The sequence below is a fragment of the Mustelus asterias genome, chromosome 17, assembly GCF_964213995.1.
Source record: "Mustelus asterias chromosome 17, sMusAst1.hap1.1, whole genome shotgun sequence".
Classification (NCBI taxonomy): Eukaryota; Metazoa; Chordata; class Chondrichthyes; order Carcharhiniformes; family Triakidae; genus Mustelus; species Mustelus asterias.
This window is the reverse complement of record NC_135817.1, coordinates 48,199,489-48,225,433: the sequence shown is the minus strand read 5'-3', so window position 1 is coordinate 48,225,433 and position 25,945 is coordinate 48,199,489. Positions and strand designations below refer to the sequence as shown.

Sequence of the window (25,945 nt, the reverse complement as noted above, 5' to 3'; positions counted from 1 at the left end):
GGACAAATAGTATCATAGAATCCCTATAGTGCAGGAGGCCACCATTTGGCCCATCCAGTCTGCACCAACCACAATCCCACCCAGGCCCTGTCCCCAAAACCCTATGCATTTACCCTAGCTAGTCCCCCTGACACTAAAGGGCAATTTAGCATGGCCAATCTTTGGACTGTGGGAGGAAACCCACACAGACACGGGGAGAACATGCAAACTCCACACAGACAGTGACACAAGCCAGGAATCTAACCCAGGCTTCCTGGTGCTGTAAGACAGCAGTGCTAACCACTGTGCCACCATGCTGTCCCACTGTTCCCACTTGCGAAGGATCAAGAATGAGGTGGCACAAATTTAAGGTAACTGGCAAAATGTGATGTGTAATTGAGGTCTGGAACGCACAGCCGGAGAGTGGAGTCGAGGCAAGTTCAATTGAGCCATTCAATAGTGAATGAGACGGTTATCTGAAAAATGTTCAGGGTTACGAGGAGAAAGTTGCAGGGAAGACAATAGGTAGAATGCTCATTCGGAGAGCTGGTGGCGACACAATGGGCTGAATGATCACCTCCCGCATTTTAACAATTCTGTGATAGTCGGTCTCGTATGTATCTGGAGCCTCATGGGCTGCACAGTTTTCCATTTTACAGAGTCTCTGGCCTCAATCCTCCAAGCTTTTCAGGAATGCACGAGGCCAGGATAAGGAATGTAGATATCTTTGAGGAAGCTGGAGGAGATAACAGACAGGGAAGGGCAGGCCATGGAGGGATTTGAAAACAAGGATAAAAGAATACGATACCAGACCAAGTGCCAATGTTGATCAGCCAGCACAAGGGTGATAGGGGAATGTGGGCTTCACACGAGTTAGGACACATGCAACGTTTTGAATGATGTCAAGTTTATAGAAGGTAACATGTGGGAGACCAACCAGGAGTGCATGGAAATATGCAAATCCAGAGGTAACTGAGGCGTAGATGAGTGATTCAGCAGCAGATGAGCTGAAACCGGCAACATTAAGTGATGTTACCAAGGTTGAAAGATATGGCCTTGGTCCCAAATGTGTGATTGGAAGCTTGCACGTGAATGTTGACAACAACAGCCCTCACCTATCAATCATTTCTCTCAAACTCTCTAACCACTTGTGTTGTCAGATTGTTTGTCCAACATTTAACTTTTGAATCTTAATTTCCACCACTGCCTTCTGCCCTCATGACAAACTCTGTACCTTTACTATTGATTTCATCTCCTTCTCAGCCATTGTCTCAGGCAATGGTGAACTATTGGGAAGAAGGATTTATGCCCCTGGGATCCTTGATCCCGGGGGAAGGCCCACCACCTTCCAGCCAAGTGCCTGATTGGCACTTAGTATGGCAGGCTTTCCTGAAAAGAGGCAGCACAGGGCACTCGCCAGCCATCCAGCCAACAGGCAAGATCCCCGTCATCTACACTAAATCCTGCCTATCGGATTGGTGCAGAGAACCAGCAGGGAGTTGATGGGCTGAATTATCTCCTTCTGTGTTGTAATGGCTCTTGACTCAGGTGAAGATGCCACTTATGAAAAACAAAACCTCAACAACCATCCCAAATTCCGTCACTGCTGTTAAAATTTTGTTCTTAAAAAATTCCTCCATTTGTCTCAAGAAAAGTCTTATTTAAAGGCAGTTATTATTTTCATTGTTAGAGATCCTGGAGCAAAGAAAGTCCCATGTTATTACACTGATGATGATTGCTTCCTGAAAGGATGGTATTTTTCTTGGCTTGTCAACAACATGCCATAATCAAGGGGTTCCTTAGCATCAATTAACAATAGTACATACTCAATATGATCCAATGTTAGTAAATTTCCAATATCAACTGCTTGAATTGAGCCCTTAATAATTAGCAGTTTTCAATGTTGAGTGGTACCACACTTGTGGTTGCTGGATTTCTTAGGCTAACTGATTTTGTTCTGAACAGTACATAAAATGGTGTCCCTAATCCTTATGCAGTTGTTCTCTGAACCAAAGGCACATGCAGCAAATCTTGATATATTTTGCAAACATTAGTGCAACAGAACATTTTATTCATGGTTACTAACATAAGTTCCAGTTTTCAACTTGTGCAGGCATTTTGATGGAGGCAATTTAAGAGATTGTAAATAAATAATTTGAGACATTTCCTATTTTGTATGGTAATAAAAGTTGGCTTTTGGCAATTTTAGCAACTCACTATGTAGTTGAGTATAAAATCTACCAATTTGATATAGGACGAATATCTAATACGGAGTTCATGTTAATAGTTTAGAGGCAATGTTTGGTTCTGGGAAGATTGTCGTGAAGGTAAGGCAGCTTAAATGCTGGGCTTTAGAGACTGACGGAACACCTAAAAGATGACAGTTTTGAAGGTTACCCATGCTTGTTTAATAAACTCAGAATAGAAAAGATGGTGCCATAAAACAGCAGGTGGGTTTTCTTAGTTGGAGAATAGGAAACATGACATCCAAACTGCTCACAAAAAAGTGCAGTCCAGAGAGATGTCTTGTTTTTGGGGGAGAGCGCTAAATTAGTTTAAAAGCATTGATTCAATGAACCCTGAAAGGCGACAACACTATGGAAATGTGTGGAGCTTAAAAGAGAGTCTCTGGTTTTAATTTATCCCTGTGTTTGCTGGGAGAGATGTTTGGCTGCAGTTTGGACTTTGAAAGAGGTCTTGGGAACTGTTTGCTGCTGTTAGGGCTCAGAAAAACCATGGGGTCTATTTATAGCACTGCGCAACCAGAAGACTGGAGTTTGGAGAAACTGGGGGACAATGCCAGCTTAATGAAGCTCGTGGTCTGTGGAAAAATTGAAAAAAACCTGGTAATTAGAGGCAGGAGGACAGCTTTGTGAATCCTGTGGAGCTCAGTCTCAGAAGGAGAGATTGAAACATGAGGTGTGGTGAGCAGTTGTTAAGGCAGCTCGAGATGGAGCAGCTTGAGGGAATTCAGAAGCTAGATCTTTGAGACAGAATTTTAATGAGATTATGATTCACAGTAATTAGCAAAATCTGGGTAGGTTGCTGAGAAATCCATGGGACCTGTCTTGGTTGCACCTGCCATTTAATGTACAGTGTGATGTGTTCAATCCTGTTAATTCATATTTACCTCATGTTCATCTTAAATGTTGGCATAAATTGTTCTACTTCGCTGACTTTAATGTGGAATCTTGTGACTTTAATCTCCGAGTAAGTGGGGTTTCAAACTTTGTTTATTTAAAAAAAAATGTTACTGGTGCCTGACTGGATCATAACCACAGATTTTTAAAAGTATAGCTTTGCTTTCTTTTGCTAGGCTTCTATGTGCTATTTAATTTGTTTTCAATGTATTTGTACCAATAAGGATGGCTTTGTATAATTTTTTTGTATGTTCTTCGATATTGGTCAGGGCTGGAACTGATGCTCTTGTTTACAGGGAAAATTTTAAAAAGATCAAGAACCAGCCATTTTTGGTTGGATACACTGACACTCTGGCTTGGGTCACTGTCTGTGTGGGGTCTGCACATTCTCCGTGTCTGAGTGGGTTTCCTCTGGGTGCTCTGGTTTCCTCCCACAGTCCGAAAGACGTGCTGATTAGGTGAATCGACCATGCTAAATTCTCCCTCAGTGTACCTGAACAGGTGCCAGAGTGTGGCGTCTAGGGGATTTTCACAGTAGCAGTGTTAATGTAAGCCTACATGTGACACTAATAAATAAAAAATAAAATAACTTCGTGTGATGTGCAATGCATAAAACAACAAATGTCAACTTCAGTTGTGCAAAACAAACTGGTATTGTCCTGCAGTTCCTGAAATTTTGCATAACCTGGAAGCAGTCTTGGGCTGCATATCCTCAGTGCAGGACAATGGCAAAGTTACATACTTGCATAGGTTTTGGTTTCACCGTAATAAATTGTAACTTAAATGCTCTAGTTTACCAGATTGTTGCTCAATAGAAAAATACATGTAAAAGGCCATTTAAATATGCATTTCGTCTTCAGAAACAACATCATGCTAAACAATGAAGTGTTCATAGAATATAATTAAATATTATGGAATTAGTTACAGCTTCCAATAATGCACTTATTACACAGATTTTATTTATTTGGCTTAAAAAGAATCTTTAGTTTAATTTATATTGCATTCCTAGCATCAAGTCAGATTTAGGCCAAAATGTTAATCCCCGAGTTCTAGCTAAACAGAAAAAAAGGGAGACAGTAAAACAAAGGAAAGTTGGGAATTTACATTTGGAGATCCAAGGGAAAATCAGTTAGCTGTTAAATCTGTTAACCTCCCATCAGTTTTGAGATGTCAGGACTCAGTAAGAAGGGGAGGGTGAGTAAACAGATTCCAGAGCACTGGTACCACTAATGTAACTTTAGTTTCTATTTAGGATGTTGACAGCGAAAAACAGTTAACACAGACATCTCTATTGTCGTGCCTCCCACATCAGAAAGATGCATGCTGGATGGTGCTTAATTGCTTTCTAATCAGCCAGAAAAAGACAAGGATACTCTGGATGAAACACTAGATGCATTTCACTGCAGTGCACATTCTGTGATGAACCTATTTAATGGAAAATGAACCAAATTATGGTTTGCAATTGCTTTGTCTCAGTAGAATGCTCATCAGTTCAGTTTCTCAAAAAGTGGGCCAGTGGCATTAGATCTGAATTGTTCCATTAAGAGCTTGCACAGAAACAATGGCTAAATGGTCACCCATACAGTGAGCTTCTATACTCGTGTTAAGGTCACTTAACAAATGGTCTTGATGCTAAGTGCTGCTGGGTCACTATTGTTTAGATACTGGGTATTAAGTGTATTATCCAGATTAAAGACAATGCAGAGTGCCCCTGTGTGAGATGAACGCATTTTGTACAGCTTCAAAACTTGTAACATAATACACTGGATTTGGGGTATTTTTAAAAAACTCACTTTAAAATAAATAAACTCAGCTTCTTGTCCAGTATATTTATATACATTTATAAGGAAGCTGGAACGTTCTCAACATAAGCACATCAGCAGACTGCATGATATTTTCACTAACTTTTACCTTAGAACATAGATCCAGTCTTACATAAATACATCAATATAGATTTAACAGTGAAATAACAAAAAAACCCCCATGTTTCTCAGCATGCAATGTTATCAAAGATACAAGTATACTCACCAGGTGGGGGATTCAGGTAGACGCTGTTACAAGTCAGTAGTTTCTTAATGAATTGAAAATACTCCAGGCTATACTGCATTCTGTTGTGCATGAACTGCACATTCTGTTTTCGTACACTTCGTTCAATGACGCTTGGCATCTTTATCTGGTGCGGTTTTATGCTAATCTCCAGCTCAGAAATGTACTTAATTAATTCATTATCTTTATCTATTGTGTCCATTCGTTCATAAAAAAGTATGTAGGCATTCCACCATCGTTTTTGCCGCCTGTATGACATACGTTTCATCATATGGTCAAAGACCTCACCCATGTATTCACCACCAAAGCACTGGTTTTTCATCTCTTCGTCATCATCCATTTTGCACTCAGTTACATCACCATCATCAAACTTATACCATTTATTTTTCTCACCATCTCCACCATTTCGTTGAATGATGTACGAATAGTAATGTCCACCACTGGCCTGACCACTATGCACCAACACACCAACTAGTCTATATTTAGTGCTACCAGGCTGTTCATTATCTGGCTGGTCATTTTGGATCAACTGATTTTCTGGGTTGATGTCATCCCCTTCCAACTTGGCTACGCCGGCCACAGTATAAGGCTCCATATCCAGCTCTCGTGGAAACTCAAAATAGTCATTGAATTTAATTGCACATTCCCTCTCCCAGTCATAGTCAAATCGCTTCAGTTGAATTGCTAAAACTGGTGGCAACTTCTTTATTAGCAAACGTTTCACTGTGTCGACCTGCAAGACAGAACACATCACAGACATAATCAAGTTTGGAAAAACTTTGCTATCATAAACAATCTTAGCTTCAAAAAAAATTAGAAAATACATCAAGTTTCTTATGTGTGTTTCCCACCTCTTTTCTCCACTCCTAAAGCAGAGGCTAAATATTGGGCACAGTCGCTAACATCTGTCTTTGTTACATTCTCCTGGGATGCACAAAAGCCAATTTCAATGGACACACATATGCATCACTGAATTCTGAGTTTGTAGCAACATTTATTGGATTCAATATTACTTTAATCTTATGAAATATCAAAGGTTCAAACATGGGCATGGATTTCAAAATGCTGGACAGCAAATGAGGCTTAGATATCAAATCTGATAAAAGCTGCAGCAATTTGAATTCCATGCAACTTATGTTTTTAAGCAACTTTGTTCAAGTATCATAGAAAGCATAGAAATCATAGAAACCCTACAGTGCAGAAGGAGGCCATTCGGCCCATCGAGTCTGCACCGACCACAATCCCACCCCACATATTTACCCGCTAATCCCTCTAACCTACACATCCCAGGACTCTAAGGGGCAATTTTTAACCTGGCCAATCAACCTAACCCGCACATCTTTGGACTGTGGGAGGAAACCGGAGCACCCGGAGGAAACCCACGCAGACACGAGGAGAATGTGCAAACTCCACACAGACAGTGACCCGAGCCGGGAATCGAACCCGGGACCCTGGAGCTGTGAAGCAGCAGTGCTAACCACTGTGCTACCGTGCTACACAATTCCAAGTTGGAGGTTAACTAGAAACCTGCAAGGAATGAAATCAGTAAAACTGCACACAAAGAATGCTAGATGTTTAGAACTCTACCTGAGAACATATTTCATGCCAGAGAAGTGTTAATTTTAAAACTGAGATTGATGGGTTTTTGTTAAATAAAAGTATTAAGGGAAGTGGGCAAAGATGGGCATGTAGGATTAGGTCACAGGTCAATAATGAGCTCACTAAATGGCTAAATAGTTGACTACTGTTTTAATGTGCCAGGTTAAAATGTGATGAAAAGAATCCCAATCGCCATTTTTCAGATGTGTTGGTGAACATGTGTCAGGTAGAATGTTAACTTTTGCATAACACAGTTCAGTGAACCAGTGAGTTCGCCATGTGATCTGGCCAACACCTACTATCAAACATCAAGAACAAATTAACTTCTCATTCATGTTGAGACAGTTCATGGGATCTCGCACTGTGAAATTAGTTACCATGTCTAGCTGCATAACATTACACTTCAAATTAATTAATTGTTGCTGCCTGTAAAGTGCTGGCATAATAAAAATGCAAGTTCGTACAGCAAGGGCATAGAATGTCCAATAATTGAACCAAAGCACCTCACACAGCCAGATTTTCAAAACATCTCATCAAAAAAGTGGAGGACCAATGGCTGAGATCTGTATACGACAGCTTACCTTCAAAGTAAACAAGATTACTACTTGCTAAATGGTATATCATTCATTATTTATTCTAATCTTGTGAATCTTTAGCATACAAAACAGAACTTTGGCAGTGATTTTCTGTAAGATACATGTCAGGTCAACTTTGGAGTACTACTGTGAATCCCGACTGGACCAAATTAAAGCTATTTGTGATATGCACTACTCCAGATTGAGAATTCTAAATAATTTGTATTTTGCTTCAAGTAGCAGCCTCTACACAAGTAGCTTACTTTCCACTCACCTTAGTCACTTCAAACCTGCCAAGTAACGACTCAGTAGACATATATTCATGACCCCCAGCACATTAACCTCAGTTTACGAACAGATTTTTCCAAAGTTGTGGTCTTGCATACTGTTCAGAAACTAACTGTTCAGATTGAAAAACACTTTATATCCCATCCGCAAACAGCCCTACAAATAACCAACAGGTTATTTCCCTTTTAGTAGAAATATAGATTTGGTGGAACCTTTTCTGGAATAAATGGTTCAACAATCTTATGTGGATTGAGAATTGCTATCAGAGGATAACCCTATTGATAAGTCTTAGAATTTAAACAATCCATCAAGACATACAGCTGATAAACCCATCAAGCTGACACCTTGAACTGTGTCAAGCAAACTAAATTCAAGCTCGAAAGAATGATTTTGATGTTAGTTTGTTTTGGGTTAAATTAAGACCACAGGAAGCAGCAACTAATTGAATAAAGGGGAAAGTACTTACATTTATATAGGGCTTTACATGATTACCGGATATCTCAAAGCATTTCAGTCGATGAAGTACTTTTGAAGTGTAGCCGCTGTTGCAATGTAGGAAACATGGCAGCCAATTTGTGCACAGTAAGCTCCCACAAATAGCAATGTGATAATTGATAAACTTTTTTTGTGGTGCCGATTGAGGAATAAGTATTGGCAAGGCATCAGAGATAAATCCCCTGTTCTTCTTTGAAATAGTGTCTTGGCATCTTTTAAATCCGGTTGCATTTGCTGCCAAAGCAGCGTGTACGCATTTGCATTGATACAATCTCATTATGAGCGATGGGTTCCATTTGCTGGTGCCTGTGTACATCACACTCCTGATTTCACTGTTTTTCAGAGTACTTGCAGCCATTCAAATGCAAGTTGTCTAATCTTGGTTCAAAAGTTATTATTCTTTTATGGGATCCTAATTTTTATCTGATTCCCTACAGCAATGTAGTAGCAAGCTGTCCTCTTATGCATCACAAGAGGCTGATAAATAAAAAGCACACAAAGACTGAATGCAAGGTTATTTCCCCTTTAAACTCCCAAATGCCTCATCTGTTCTCCCATTAAACAAAATTTTAAATTTAAAAATTTTTAAGGTTTAGGCAGTGTTATAAGCATAACAATACAGGGCTTCCTCACTTAATGTTGATTCAGTTAATGCTGTTTTGTTGTAAGGTGCTGACACAATAGGAAACATATATCCCTTTAATGTCATGATGTTTGCTATTGTGTTGTTTGACAGCAGATCACAACGAGGAGAATTTAATGCACTGATGAAGTCAGCCTCACTACTAAATTCATGGTCAGAGATTTTAAAACACATTATTCCAACAATAAATCAGTGAATAACTGATTCTGTTTATTCAGTCCATAAAGAAAAGGAATGTTCTCCAAAACAGAAAGAAGACCTGATGGGGATAAAGATACAGGCAACAATGCGACAATAAAATTCATCCAAACTGACAACAACCGAATAACAACCTTAAGTTTGTCTCATTAATTGTTTGAGACACTTCAGCAGTTTAACCTCGGGAATTAATGCTTTGTCGTTTCAACCCCTGCTCACTTGCTCAATTACCCTTTTCCCATCTGATTTTATCCTACCATCTCGTGCCTGCCCCTTGCTTACCAGCCCCATTCACCAGCCCCTTGTTTAATTATTCCAATTTCATTGTCAGTTGGCTCAATGGTGAAACCTCTGAATAGTTTATATTTTACATTGATATTAATTTTCCTTTAAATATCATTTTATTTAGGAATGAACTATACAGGTATATCAACTTTTATTTTTCCCTGATAAGAGATGTCCAAAAGAACTTAAATCTGGTTTATATATGCGTACTTCTGGGAAATTCTGATTCACTTAAATGTTGTTTCACTCAAAGTTGCACTTTTCAGGAACATAACGATAATAAGTGAAGAATTAATGTATAATGATCTAATGATAGGGCCATCAAAAGCAAATATAATTAAATCTTTAAAACTGACATTTGAAATAAAATTGAGATTTTGTTGAAGAAAACACAATGAACAGATGTGCTTTAAGATTAATATTAAGCAATAATAGAATGATATAGAATGGGCTTGAAACCATGTTCTGCCAAGCCAAAGCTAAAGAAAGCATGATTATGTGAGGCTGTCCCCTCCATACTGAATTTCAAATGAAATGGCAAGAGGCAAATGAGAAAATATTTTGCTACACTATCAACAGAAGAATAAAATGAAGTAGCCAAGCATTGAATAAATGTGCAGCTGCCAAGCAAGGCAAGAGGCACAAACCACCCAACAGGAGAGGAAGAGCTACAAATTCCTTGCCTCTCCCTCTGGAGTCTAAGTTCACCATCAGGATAGCTGTAGCTGCAGAGGAATAAAATAATAGCACTGCACCTGTTGATAGTGTGATGAGCATATTATCCAATACTTCAAATAAAAAGGGGTCAACTAACATTGTGACAACAGTATACTGAAACCACCCCCCACCCCCATCATACATTGAGGTGACACATGGTTTACCAACTTTGAAATTTCAACTTACTTTTGTAATGAAGTTGAAGTCAACACACAGAATGAAGAAACACTCTGCCAAATAAAACTTCAGGGAAGTAGTTGACAGCCTAAACAAATCAGATAGAAACTGGAACCAGCAGCACTTGGAAAGATTGTCCACTTTAATCAGCTAACCTGGAGGTTTAGCGATTCTCCTCTTTACCCAACCAACTTTAATAACAGATTTGTTTTGTGGTTGATTTTGCAGCTTTGTTATGATCCCGTTAATCTACAGATAGAGTTTTACAGCACAGAAAGAGGCCCTTTGGCCCATATGTCTGCGCCAGCCATCACGCACCTATCTATTCTAATCAAATTTTCCAGTTGGTCCATAGCCTTGTATGCTATGGCGTCTAAAGTGTTAATCTAAATATTTCTTAAATGTTGAGGGTCTCTGCTTCGACCATCCATTCAGGCAGCAATTTGCAGATTCCTACCACCCTTTGGGTAAAAAAGGTTTTCCTCAATTCCCCTCTAAATCTCCTGCTCCTTAGCTTAAATCCTGGTCATCAATCCCTCATCAAGGGACAAGTTTCTTCCCATCTACCCGACCTATATCCCTCAATTTTGTACACCTCAGTCAGGTCCACCCTCAGCCTTCTCTGCTCTAAGGAAAACAACCGCAGTCTAACCAGCCTCCCTTCAGAGCTGAAACACTCCAGCCCAGGCAACATCCTGGTGAATCTCCTCTGCTCCTTTTACAGTGCAATCACATTGTTCCTACATTGTGACGACCAACTGTGGCCTAATGGATATTTTATACAGCTCCAACATAACCTCCCTACTCTTATATTCTATGCCTTGGTTAATAAAAGCAAGCATCTCATATGACTTCTTAACCTTTTCTACCTGCCCTGCTGCCTTCAGGGATCATTGGACATGCAACCTAAGCCCCCTCTGGTCCTGTATACCTTGTGCATTCCATTGCTTTGGTTTTTCTAAACTTGATCATGGTTCGAATCATGCCTCCTCTTCATTCTCTTAATTTAGAAAAAAAGTACCCCCCTACAATTTCTATACTCCTCTCGGGCATCTACTGTTTTGAGCCCCCTGTATTTGCTAAAGCTATCTTTTTACTGTATATCCCTTGACATGATGTGGAGATGCCGGCGTTGGACTGGGGTAAACACAGTAAGAAGTGAATTCTGTGAACAGAACTCCAACTTACCTGATGAAGGGGCAGCGCTCCAAAAACTACTGGCTTGTGCTACCAAATAAACCTGTTGGACTTTAACCTGGTGTTGTGAGACTTCTTAGTGTGTTTACCCCTTGACATCCAGGGCTCTCTGGACTTTTTGGTCCCACCTTTTACCTTTATGGGAACGCGCTGGCTCTATACTCTATTTCCTTTTTGAATGACTTTCACTGCTCTGATGTGGATTTTCCTACAAGTAGCTGCTGCCAGTCAACTTCGGCCAGATCTTATATTAAAATTGGCCTTCCCCTAATTTTGTTCCTACCTTTTTGTAAACTGAATTCCAGTGGCCAGTTCGTGTTGCAGCCTGATCTCCCTGACCAAGCTGTTGTTATCTACAGTTATACGCTTTCCAACAGGTTTTTTCAGAAACTTTTGTTTCTACCGCTCCTTCCATAAGGATCCTTATAGCACCTCTCTCACTTCCAAGTGTGAAATTTCACCGAGGAACACTGCAACAATTCTGAGACTGTTATGGACTATATTAATCTTACCACAGGCACCTCCTACCCATTTTTGGAGGAATCACTGCTTTCCTGAAACGATAAATGTTGGTTATTTCCTCATTCCCCACTTGTTTCCACTCCCCTCTCATTTTACCCATCTCCTTTCCTGCTCTCCCCATTTCCCTCCTTGCCCTCTCCATCTGACCTACTGCACTTCCGTCCCCAAATTTTCCCTACCTACCGACAACATGCTCCTTTACTACCTTGGGTCTAGTCTCTAAAGCTGTTTGGCCTGAAAAAAAAGTGTTTTATTAACTCTATAAACAATACCACAGAAGATAGAATTGTATAGGAGAGATTTCTAGCAATTCAAATTGAATGGAGATTTGCAGCCGGAGGAGAACGAACAGCAGAAACCAACCCAAGTATAGAAGAAAAAAATCAGCATAAATTTAATTGTAAGTTACTATAAAACAGAGAACAATTTAACAATAATTGGAGACAAGGTAATTGGAGAATAGCCATATGTGGTTATTGTAAAAGGAAAAAAGGAACCAATAGCTTACAACTTGCTTTACCCTTGCAGTGAAATTGTTTGGATTAGTGAGGAAGAATAACATCCTTAAAGAACAATTTCCTGAAGGGATGCATTCTAAAGTGGTTGCTGCTTGGTGCATAACAGGTTATAATTCAAATGTACAGAGATATTGAATGAAAGAAAGCATCCTGAGTATTACTGAAAAAAAAAAGACATGTCTAAGCGTTTCATCTTGCACTGATTAGGACACTTCTGAAGAATACTGATACAAAGGGAAAAACAACTAGTTATGTTATACGAGATGAAATTGCTGATTGGCTGTCAGTTCTACACACTATAAAATTGGTCTTATCAGGGTGTAAATAGGACTCAAGCCATTTGCTGAAATAGGGTGTATCAAAGGCATCTTGAGGGATAATGGCTACCTTGATGAGATCATTCTGTGCTGTATATCATGCAAACTCATGAATGGGGTGATAGCCATTATATTCGGCTCTGAAAAGTGCCCTGTCTACCTTAGATGGGCAAAGTATTACACAAATTTGCACAACAGGTCAAGTTAGCTGTTTCACATTGCGACCATACAGAAGCAGCACAATTGGTATGCACCACTAACAGAATCCTGCCGTCAAGCCAAAAATACGCTCTTCCAATCACACTGATGAGTAATTTGGCATTTACTTCAGTGCCGCTGTGACGTTAGGTATGTAGGCCTATGTCCCAAAGACTGGTGGATTGCATCAACAGCATGTCCCAGCCACTGCTAACAACGGGCAGGGTACAGACCATACCCAACCAGCCTATGTGTACAAAAGTCAAAACACATTAGATGCGATTCTGCAATTGGACAACATTTGACAAATAAAACTGAGTGCGCTAAAAATTACACTGACAAACAATTTAAGATTGTCAGTTGGGGTCACAGTGTGGCACATTTGCATGTATTGGAAGCTATATATATATATATATATATATATATATATATATATATATTAGTACTTAGGGCCCTGGGTCTTTGGAGACAGAAAGAACATGTATACACACTGCGCCTGTTTCAGCTAAACAAAATAAATGATAGTCATTCGTTGACTCATTGCACAGGTCAATGCCTTGAACAATCAGGGCCAAACTGCCCGATTTAAATTTCAATCAAAGCTTGGCAGTTAACTGTCACCTGGTGCATTCTCCATGAAAATGCCTCTACCAGTCAGACCCTACTTGCCAACCAATCAGTACTTTCTTCTCAGCTAGTATAAATTGCTGTTTTCCGCTTATATTGGCAATCTTGTGAAATGTCCCGATGAGTGCAAGATGAAAAGCTTCAAAATGCCTCTTTTCAGAAATACACAAGTTCTGTACCACCAAATGATTATTTATATTATAATCGTCTAAATTTTCAAGCACAAAAATTGCGCTCATACCATTATATACTTTTATCTGATTACTACATGGTGGTATATGTTAATTTAGAAAAGATATATGGAAAACCAAAGATTAAAGACTGGAGTTGTTGAAGGCTAGCTCAATGGGCCAGCGGTTATGCAGCAACAAGAGCTAACAGAGCATGATGGTTATGATACTGGTTGCAAAATTTAAAATTCTTCCAACTGAAAGAATTTGAAAGGAAAGTCTAAGACAATTACCTTTTTGTTGCATTTCTCACAATGGTATGCATTGGCACCCTCCAATAAGTCTCCTTTGACATACTGCTCAAGCGAATCAAGCAGATTTTGATGATTTCTAATGTCGACATTCAGCGTTGTGAAGGACTCCTCACATTCATACCTAAAACAAGTAAAAATACGTTACGACCATTACACCAGATCCGTATTACATTACAAAACTTACAAATACTTTGAACTTTGAGGAGCATGGTGACTGAATTCAGGAGGACAGACAGGCTAGTGGAATGGGCAGCTCATGGCAGATGAAATTTAATGTAGAGAAGTATGAGCTATACATTTTAGGAGGAATGAGGAGAAGCAACATAATATGAAGTATACAATGATAAAAAGGGTGCAGCAGCAGTGGGGCCAGGGGTAAAAGTGTTAAAGGTGGAAGGGCAGGTTGATGAAGCATTGGATATACCAGGTTTTATAAACAAAGGCTCAGATTACAAAAGCTAGGGAGTTATGATGAACTTTTATTACATTTTTTTTCCACCTCAACTGGAGAATTGTGCCGAACCCTGGATGCTACACATTAGGGCAGAAGTGAAGCATTTGAGAAGATGCAGTAAACATTTATGCAAACAGTTCAGGATACAAGAGACTCCAGATTCAAAGACAGCAGAAAAGCTGTCATTCTCCTTAGTGATGATTGAAATAAGATTTGATAGAAATGTTGAAAATCACAGAATAGATAGGAAGAAACTGTTCCTGTTGGCAGAAGGGTTATGTAGCAGATCATATGATTAAAGGTGATTGGCAAAAGAAGCAATGCTGACAAGAGGAAAATATCTTATACACAGCAAATGGTTAGCATCTGAAATGTACTATTGACATGTGCGGCAAAGGCAAATTTTAACATAGCTTTCTAAGGAGAATTGGATAATTATCTGGAGGAATAGAAAACAGAACTATAAAGAAAAACCGGGCAGGAGGGGGGGTGGGGGGGGGGGGGGGGGGGTGCGCAAGCTGAATTTCTCTTGCAGTTTGACATTTAAATCCTGAGTTAAAAAATTTCCATTCGTACTTTATAAAAAAAAACCTTACTGAATCTAAACTCACTTTGCAGGTAACAAAATGGGAAGTGAACCACACTCCCCATTATTTATCCCAGCTTCATTGCATCCACCAATGACCTAGAACAGCCGTTCCCAACCTTTTCAGTAACATGGCAAACTTCAATGAGACAAACAATTCCATGGCACACTCACTTTTTTCCAGCTGTATCCGTTTGCTCATACATGTTTTAAACTAGAGCAATTATAGATTGATTTATTTAGTCCCTAGCACCTTTTTACACTTTACAATGATGCTCAGCATTATTAGACTGGCGCCAAATTGTAAAAATAACAAAGGACTCTGATCTCTAAATATATATGTGTGTGCGTGTGTGTAAAAAATATAAATAAGGTCAGTTATGGGGAGTTGGTGGAATGTGCTAAGTCTGAGGACTGACCTTATTAATGTGGTACAGAAAGAAGCAAACAAGATTGTGAAGGAGACATGCAACGCAAATCAAAGTCAATAAGACAACACTGACTGGATCTGGGCAACATTGTGCTGCACAAACACTCTCCACAATGAAGGCAATTGTCACAATGCTGGATGTGCAGCCCAGATACACTTTCTCCTTCACACTGCTGACGCTGGCAGCTTCTGAAATTGTGTGTAATACATTCAAAAGGAATCCAGAATGAATGAGTACAGACTGAGTGACAAAACGCACAGAATGAGTGAGGGTGAAGCAGTGAGCACAGTCTGAAGAACAAACATGAAGTTAATGCAGTTTGTGCAAGGAGAAACTGGAGTGCACAGTCTGAACAAGCACAGACTGGATGAGTACAGACTGAGACCGTAAGACCACAAGATGTAGGAGCAGAAGTAGGCCAGTCAGTCCATTATGTTTGCTCTGCCATTCAATGAGATCATGGTTGATCTGATATAATTCCAAACAATGAAAAACAGACAGATGGCACAGAATGAAGAGACTGAGCAAAAACTGAGATAATGCAGATTCAATGAGCAGACAAACTGAGATATCTGAGTACCAACACTATGGACACAGACTGCATTAGCACAGACTGAGTCTAAACAGCATGGGTGAATAAGAACAGAACAAATCATGCTGGATGTATTAACACAGACTTAGAGAAAATATATATTTAAATGGGGTTGAAGAATAAAGACTCTGAATATTTATGGTATAGAACAGACTGATGCACTGCAGAATATTGTAGAAAAATAGAAACAAGTGAAGTAAATTGGAATAAGGTGAATGCCCCTTTAGTTGCAGTCACATGGAGCACAATGGGAGAACGCAATCATTCTTGAATATCATATTTCTCAGCCAAATATATCACTGCAGGAGTTTCTGATTTTAAAGAGCTAGACACAATCATAATCAACTGCTTCATCAATTACCTTTCCTTCATCATATGGAGAGGCTCACTGATGATTACATTGTTCAGTCCTGTCCATAAATCATCAAATAATCAAACAGTGCGTGTCCGCCACGCAACAAGGTCCAGATAAATTTAAATGGCAAATGTTGGCCATGCCACACAAAAGTGGGGAAATGACAATTTCCACTAAAAGACAGTCTCATCATTTTGGCTTGAAATTTAGTCATTGCTGGCTATACCACTACTTACAACCTCATTATTACCGTTGAGAAGAAAATTAATTATACTGTTCGTATAATAGTGTTTTTAGAACAGGTCAGGGACTCTTATTATGTGGCAGACACCTCATCTGTTGACACTTGAAACCCTGCCTACTAATTGCAATTAAGGAGGTTCAGAATGTAATGGGATCTTGTCAGTTTCTTATATGGGTGCAGCTCTAACAACACTCAGTCTGCAGCTTCCCAGAGAAAACAGTGCGTTTGATCTACACCATCAGTCACCTTAAGGCTCCTCAAGACTGCATTGGGCGAATCAGTGGTAAAGGGCATGATTAATCGCAGAGGAATATGTGCTTTCTGACATTCAACCACCTATTAGCTGATTATTTCAATGGAAACACAACCGGCGTTGTTCGATATTCGTTCTGAAAATGAAATAAAGTCGGGGCTCAGAGTTTGCCCCACAGCCTTGGCTGAAGTGTGCCGCAGCCGCACAGTATAACAATGTGCCATAGCACAGCAGTTGGGAACCACTGATATAGAATTAAAGGCACATTCGTTACTGAAGTGTAAAAACACACTGCCATTAGCTATGGAAAATTTGGAAGTTCACAGTCAGTCTCTTATTAAGTTTCAAAAAATTGTGTATTTGCACTGTTCGAACAATTAATCTCACCACAGAAAAATTAGGTCTGATAGTTAATACCAAAGGATCATTCACAAGATTTACATCCCTGCCATGCCACTCAATCCAAGTCCTCAAAAGGTAACAATTCAAACTCTGGTATCTTAGTTCTGAAGGTGTTAAATTGCTCCTCAAGGATTTAATTTTTTCATTGCTTCTTTTTCTTCCTCCTCTTAGAATAATCTTTTTTTCCACTTCTTGTGTTTAATAACAATTCACCACACTCCTTTCTCTGCTCTCTTTCTCCCTTACCCTTATACTTAATTGTTTTTGATAGTCACTTGGTCCCAGGTGCTCTGTTGATCTGATCGCTCAATTGTTAACTCTCACTTTCCATCACTTTGCAACACACAAGATTCAGGAGCAGAAGGGAGAGTGGAAAAAAATTTGAACAGATTGAACAACTGCAAGATGTGCTCCAGCAATTCTGGGAAATTATATACCATTTGCAATTTTCAAACCACGCAATTTTACATATATTCTGGAACAATTCAAATGATGCGTTCACAAATGATGTCCATGCTTATGAAGTCTTGCTCATTCACTGTCTCAAAATTTAAAAGGTCAGCCTTTCACAAGGTGCTTCAAATATAATGGTTCCTGAAACATAACTGGAACTTAAATAAAAAGCTTTTAAAAATTGACTTCCGTGGCTGCTAGAAATTGTGACAATTTTTCCAAGGTGCATCCTGGTTCTACAGCCCATCAAACTCCTGAATGGCAAATTCAAAAGTTGCAGCGCAAAAAATATTTATATTCCCCAACTCCCTTTTCCTTGTCGATGCTTTTTCACACTATGCATTTAGGACTAAAATTTGGGGACTCTTCACTCATCTGCCAGTTTTCATTTACATTATTATTTTAACTAACTGCTAATCTGAACAAACCTTTCGTCTTAATGAAGAAATGCAATAACTTGGAGATAAAAATAGTATGGCTACCCTGATTGGCAATTGTAGTTACAAAAGGTGAAATTATTTATTTTAACCACAAAGTTCATCACTTCTCTGTAACAGTGGAATAATATAATTCAATGTTAAACATTAGTTGCATTCACCTGTGAGGACAGCCTTGACAAATCTTCTGGTCAGCAAAGGAACCCCCAAGAACTTTGCTGAGCATTGTTGCATGTCCAAGAGCTTTCAAAGCTTCATCCAGGCTGTCCACTAAAGAGTTGAAGAATTCCAAAGCATCATGTTGCTCTCGAAGGTTGACTGGTTCACCCCAAAGCCTAGGGGAAAAGAAAGTAATGTTTTGCATTCGCGCACATGGCCTTGAATAGCCTCAAATTTTGCTTGATTTACTAATCTTAAACTCATCTCAATCTTGATCTGTATTCAGTCTAAGGTCAATAATCTGCTTAAAGTTACGTATAGAACTACTCAAACTATTGAAAGAAAACTCAGTTCTATATCAATACATTCTCAATATCCCAAAATACAAGTGCAAATTGTCATGCACCTCGCCCCCCCCCCCCCGGAAATAAAAATAATTCTCAATTTTGAAACTACAAACCTGAACTGCTTCCAGAAACCCCTAGGCACATAGTATTGCAACCTGGAGGCAGCCAGATGTCCAAAAATGACCTGCAGATGTCTCAGGACCCCAATATTGTATTCCTTACGATCTTCAGTTTTTCCAATTACAGGTTTGTCATAATGGTGATGGTAGCTAAATACATCATCCCTAGGATCAACATTGCTCTGCAAAAACACATTCAAAACTAAATTCAATTAGGTTTAAATAAATGATTCTCAACAGAATCTAGCTGTACTTTGCAGCAACCTTACAATTATTAATTTTTAGTACAAGTAGTCATACTGTCAACATAATGAGACAGTTTCCGAAGTTATTCAACTGTTCATAAACTTCTGTATATACAAAAACATAATGGACCGGTCTTTACTGCAGCAGGGCATTCAACATCTGCTGTTAATTAGATTTGTATCTTGTGACTCAAAAACGTTTTTCTCACTATTTTGCTAAGTGCTTTGCCCACAAAGTTGCAAAGCATCAGCTACTGACAGTGCAATGAAGACAACAAGGAAACAAAAATGGTGCTTCTTTCACCAGTGAAATTTTAGGATTGGGAAAGGAACAGTGGAAGGATTGAGAAGGAAAGTGAATTGAAGAGGGTGAATTCAATCTCAAACCAGATTTTCTTTTTGGGGGGGGGAATAGTCTGATTGAGAGAGAATAAAAAGAACACAAAGAAAATAATGCATTTTGCTTTAAAACTTACCTTTAAAAAATCTCCTGAAACTATTCACAACATAAAGGGGGTGATTTTATCTTTTTTTTTCTCTAAGCACTGGGCAGACATGAAACTGGGAGAGCTTCAGATTCGTCTTTTGAGTGTGTTTTCAGGCTCCCCCCCAAACACACACTGCCTGCAAAAATATCAACAAGCCTGTTGCTCGCTGCAGAAGCCTGTGGGTGGGGCTTAACGTGCTCAAAACCCTGCAGAGGGAGGTAATGCGTATGTGTAGGCCTCTGATGCTGCATGTGCATTAGCAGTAGCAGGGGTGTGACAGGAAAGAGAGCTGTCAGGCCACTGCTTGTGCGGGTTGCCTGAAGCAGCTCCCGAGATACAGCCCCCGCCAAGCAGACCAATCGCGGACTCCCCTCCCCCAACTGTTCACGGACCTGCCGCCCTCTCCTGACCGATTGTGGACCCGCCATCACCCACCCAGCACTGCCCAGGTGCCAGACTGCACTGCCAGTATTCTTTAAGCAATATACTAAGTGTTGATTATAGATCAAATCTCGAGCACTGAATATGAACCGTTATAAGTTGATTTTCATTATTTTGGGGGTGATTTTACCATCGCGTTGCACCTGTTTTTGGGCGTGACGCGGTGGTGAAGTCAGGCGAAAAGTGCTTAGCCGGTCACATTTACCGGCGCCACATTTCCCTCGTGCCAGAAATTGGCGGGAAGTAGGTTAATATATGAAAATGTATTATAATGCTGTTTTGCATCTGCTGAGAGAGCCCGGCACTCAATCATCTGGGCCTGCCCCCCCTTTATGACCTCACCAGGAAAGGTTCGCGTCGGCAAGGAATGGTCATGCTCCCCATGAATAGGGAGCAGTCGACTTGGCCTCGCTGATGGAACCGGAGACCATTGAGGAGGCAGGGGGTTTCCCCTTGTCAGTGCTTGATACTGTTTTTGTGAAGCCAGTGGTGGACAGCAATTTTTTTGATATTCATGTTTAACTGCACATCTGCCCCTCATCTGAAGTTGACTCACCATTTATGTGAAAGAGTGCCATTTGCTTTACCATTATTTTGAAAACAAAACCTAGCTCAATTAAAATTTGGTCAGTGATCCACGTGTAAAGTTACGAAGATTGTTGCAATGACAGCAAGTTAATTACAGCATAAATATTAAACAGCTATATAATAATTTATTTTCTGAAGTATTACTGAGGATTGGTTTCCAAAACAAGTTTTAATCTAAATCCAAAACTCAAAAGCTTGTACATTCGGCAGATTTCATTACATTAGCAAAATAAATCTAAACACTGAGCACATGACTGTTGGCCTCGACTTTACCAGCAGCTTAGGTACAAAAAAGTCATCCGCTGAGCTCAAGATTCAAGCTTTCACACCGACACCGAAGCATGAAATCCTTAATTTTAAACACATAAAAATAGTTATAACTTGTGTTCACCTCATTATCCTGCTTCTCATCACCAGATGTATCATCATCAACATCACTACCAGTGCCTTCAATAGTAAGGATACCATTCCTAATAGCTGGGATCATGTACAGCTGCTGAATAACAGAATTCATGTAACAGGTAGCACCAGCGTTCTTTAATCCTACAAATCCTTTTGATGGACGTGGTCCTACTGGTGGCAAGTATTCCCACTCTGTCAGTGCTTCACAACCTAAATAAAAATATAAACTTTACAAATCAGCAATTAAAATTTCACAGACATTTCTAAATACTATGCTGAAGTACCACAACATTTCAGCTCTTTTAAGGGCCACTTTTAGAGATAGTTTACAGTATGGACTTCTCGCTTCAACTAATAAAATTAAAACAGGTCAAACTACTATCACCAGAGTAGAAAAATAAGCATTGGCCTAATGTGCCTTGTGCAGTGATCACTTTCATATGGGATATTCTAGGTGACAGATAATGTTCAGGTTTCTCCAGGTGAAATTTTGTACATAATTTATACTACTAGTCTTTGCTTTTGAGGAATCTAAAAACAAGACCCAAAATTCCAGATTCTGGACTGGTCCCAGCAAATTGGAAAATTGCAAACGTAATAGGTCTGTTCAAAAAGGAGTACGCACAGTAAAAAGTCTCACAACACCAGGTTAAAGTCCAACAGGTTGTACGAAGAAAAAGGAGTATGACAGAAAGCAGGAAACTATAAGTCAGTTAGCTTTCAGTCTGACTTTGGGAAAATGCTAGAATCTATAGGATATTTAGAAAATATCAGGCAAAGTCAACATGACTTTGTGAAAGGGAAATAGTTTGACAAATTTGTTAGAGCTCTTGGAGGATGGATAAAGGGAAACCTGTAGATGTACAGCATTTGGATTTCCTAAAGGTATTCGATAAGGTGCCACATAAAAGGTTACACACAGCATATGGAATTGTAGGTGATATATTAGTATAGATATAGGACTGATGAGTGAGCAGGAAACTGAGTAGGGATAAATGGGTCATTTTAATGATGAAAACATAAATCAGGGTGCCACACGATCAGTGCCAGGGCCTCAACTATTTACAATCTATATTAATGGCTGGAATTAAGGGATTGAGTATTTTGCAGCCAAATGTGTTGCGATTAAGAGATAGGAGGAAAGCAAATTGGGAGGGGGCACAGAGCCGACAAAGGAATATAGATAGGTTAAATGAGGGGGAAAAATTGGCAGGTAAAGTGTATTGCAGAAAATGAGCGAAAGTCCATTTTGGCAGGAAGAATAGAAAAGCAGAGTATTATTTGACTGGAAAGTGACTGCAAAATGCTGTAACACAGATACAGCGGCACGTCCTTGTACATGAATCACAAAGTTAGTACACAGGAACAGCAAGTAAACAGGAAGCAAATAGAATATTGGCCTTTATTGCAAGGGGGGGGTGCAATATAAAAATAGGGAAATCCTGCTGCAACTGTGCATTAGTGAGATCACACCTGGGATTCTACGTACAGTTTTGGTCACCTGACGCAAGGAGGAATATATTTGTATTGGAAGCAGTCAGAGGAGGTTCACATAAGATCCTGAGCAGACTTGGCAGGGTACATGATGGGAGGATGTTTTCTCTCGAGGGGGAATCTAGAGCTAGGAGGCACAGTTTCAAAATTAGGCTTTCCCATTTAAAATGGAGATGAGTTAGAATTTCTTCCCTGAGGGTTGTTGAGAGTTTGGAATACTTTTCCCCAGCAAGCAGTGGAAGCTAGGTCAATGAATGAGTTAAACAGATTTCCGATTGACAATGGATTCAAAGATGGGGCACAAGCAGGAAAGTGGATTAAGATCAGTATCAGATCAGCCATTATTTTATTGACAGGCAGACAGGCTTGTGGACGGACTCCTATTTCTTACGTTCTTATGACAGCCACATCAACTACCCATCCAAGGGTGCCCTGGGGTGCTACACTTTTGAGTCACAATTCATGTAGTGGTGATGCTCAGTTTGGAATTCTGTTTTTTCATACTGTATTAAAGTCTCAGAAGCACCTTAAGACATCCCAAAGCGTTTTACCAACAATGTGGAACATAGAAAACTAGTTTGTGTGCAGGAAGCTCTCATAAACAGCAAATGATCATGTTCAGAAAATCTGTTTCAATGATGCTGATTGAGGGACAAATATTAGCCAGGACACCATGGACAGGACAATGGCTCTTCTTCAAAATACAGCCACAAAATCTTTTACATCTATCCAAGGGAGCAGATAAGACCTCGGTATTAACGTTTAGCCTGAATAATGATTTATCCTAGATTTTTGTGTTCAAGTCTCTGGAGTGGGACTTGGATCCACAACCTTCTGACTGTGAGGCAAAAGTGTCATCAATTGAGCCACAGTTAACAGACCAAGAAATAAATCTGACCATCTTCCAATAAACTCCTGCCCTGTATTTCTCTCCGTTCATCTACACTTTTACCATATTATCAAACGAACAGTTTTTTAAATACCTGCATAATACATATCTGTCATGGTGTCCACTATTTGCTTGAGGTTTTGCACACAGCCAACAGCCAGTGCCACTAACAACTCGAAGCTGGCATTGATTGCAGCAGGTGCACTACAAACAGGAATGGCTTGCTCAGATGGTAATTCTCCACTCTTCTTATACTGCAGGTAAACATTAGATGCTGGGAAGATGAAATCATCTATCAGCTCCTATAGAATCAAATGAGAAAGATTTTCCAGTTACTTAGTGTTAATTCATTTTCATCTCCTGCAGTGCAACAGCAATAAACATTAGTGTTGGAGTCAAAATATCAGTCCACTTTTAGAATTTTCAGAGATTATACAATAGCTAAATGGGAATTAAGAAAAGTAAAATAATTAAGTTAACTATTTTTTAAAATTCAAGTTTTCAAAATCCTCCACATTCCTTTAAGAGTTGCAGGCATGAATACTAGACATTTTTGAAATGTTGCACGAGTTTGTGCAATGGCTTAACTTTCACAAGCATCACAAAAAGTGAAAGATTAGGATAGTCAAAGCCAAACAAATCAGCACTGCACACTAAAAACACAGGAAAAAAGTTACAATTTGGACATACAAAACAGTAAGGAGTTTGCACAGAAGGTGACAAACTGTAACTCATGAAAGTTTATGTCATCAACTTCAAAGTTCAATCAGTTGACTGCTCTTCCCTACTTAAGATGCTGGGCTAACAAACGCCCCCTGGAATCTAATTTTTCTTGGGCAAAATAAGATACAAGCCTCAGACCCATCTATTCTTTAATTCTCTCCAACACTAAGCCAAATTCTAACTGCACAAAATGTCAACATGCGATAGATGGCAATGCAGAATGGTAAATCAGTACAATTTTACTCCTCAAGCTCAGAGGACATTGAAGTGATTTTACCTGTTCTCCCAACATTTTGTATCAGCACCTTGCCCCAGATCCTACAAGCAGTCATAATTTAATTGATTTGCTATTTATAATTGTGGTTTATAGTCTCTCAGGTGGAAAACCGGTTCATTACCAATGAAATATTTATATTATATGTACATATTTAATATAAACATGCCAATAAATGCACACACCCATGGAATTAATTACCAAGAATTTGGCAAATAAGTTGCTTGGTAAGGACTGAGATTGGGTGGTGTAATGCAGAGTTCATCAATTATGACCTAATTAGAAATAACAGGCTGAAAGTACGTAATTGTAAATAGGAATTAAATTGTATGAGCTGGTTTCAGATGAGATCCAGATTTGGCATGAAGGCAGTGAGTAAAATAAATTACTATATAAAAATTTTATAACACTCAGGAAGCTCGACAACATCCAGGACAAAGCAGTCCGCTCGATTGTTGTCCCTTTCACAACCATTCCATTCCTCCTGAGGAATTGGATAATCTCCTGCGGGATTGCTTAGAGTCAGTGGACTGGTCAGTATTTAAAAATTCTGCGACCAGCCTGAACGAGTACGCCACTACAGTAACTGACTTCATTAGTAAGTGTGTAGAAGACCGAGTGCCAAAGAAGCAAATCTGTGTGTTTCCCAACCGGAAGCCATGGATGAACAGGGATATCCACTGCTTGCTGAAGTCTAGGTTTGAGGCGTTCAAGTCAGGCTACCCTGACCTATACAAGAAAGCCAGATACGATCCAAGGATCCATCAAAGATGCCAAAAGACAGTACCGGACCAAGCTAGAGTCCAAAGCTAGCCACACAGACCCCCGCCGATTATGGCAAAGTCTGCAAGACGTAACAGGCTACAAGATGAAGGCATGTAAAATTGCCGGCTTCAACCCACCCCTCCCTGATAAGCTCAATGCATTCTACGGCTGTTTTGAGCAAGAGGTCAACGAGAGCACACCCTCCATTCTGGAAGCTTCGGATGAACCTGTATCAGAGGTCACCATTGCAGATGTCAGACCAGCCTTCTGGAAGGTCAACCCACGGAAAGTGACTCAGATCCTGCGCTGATCAGCTGGCAGGGGTATTCGCAGACATCTTCAACCTCTCTTTAGAACAATCGGAGGTCCCTATGTGCTTCAAGACGACGACCATCATCCCAGTACCAAAGAAAAGCCCAAGCAGCGTGCCTTAATGACTATCATCCGGTGGCGCTGACATCCATCGTTATGAAGTGCTTTGAAAGATTAGTCATGGCACAAATCAATTCCAGTCTCTCGGACTGCCTGGATCCACTACAGTTCGCCTACTGCCGCAACAGGTCCTCAGCAGATGCTATCTCCCTGGCCCTGCACTCAAGCCTGGAACACGTAGATAACAAAAGACACTTCTGTCAGACTCCTATTTATTGACTAAGGCTCAGCTTTCAACGCCATTACTCCAATGAAACTCATCCAAACCCCATGGCCTGGGCCTCGGCTCCTCCCTCTGCGAATGGATCCTGAACTTCCTAACCCACAGACCACAATCAGTAAGGATAGGCAACAACATCTCCTCCAC

The 25,945-nt window shown here is 39.8% G+C and overlaps 1 protein-coding gene across 1 annotated transcript in view; it reads right to left on the bottom strand.

The window, feature by feature from the left end:
- Nucleotides 1-25,945, bottom strand: part of usp9 (ubiquitin specific peptidase 9) — a gene marked incomplete at its 3' end in the record, with an annotated part of 228,505 nt that overhangs the window by 27,435 nt on the left and 175,125 nt on the right. Inside the window, exons 30-35 of the mRNA XM_078231879.1 lie at nt 23,479-23,686; nt 20,991-21,211; nt 18,832-19,019; nt 18,374-18,547; nt 13,985-14,126; nt 5,148-5,898 (exon numbers count right to left, since the gene is read on the bottom strand). Of these exons, the coding sequence (XP_078088005.1) occupies nt 5,148-5,898; nt 13,985-14,126; nt 18,374-18,547; nt 18,832-19,019; nt 20,991-21,211; nt 23,479-23,686 (1,684 nt within the window). The remainder of the gene's footprint in view (nt 1-5,147; nt 5,899-13,984; nt 14,127-18,373; nt 18,548-18,831; nt 19,020-20,990; nt 21,212-23,478; nt 23,687-25,945) is intronic.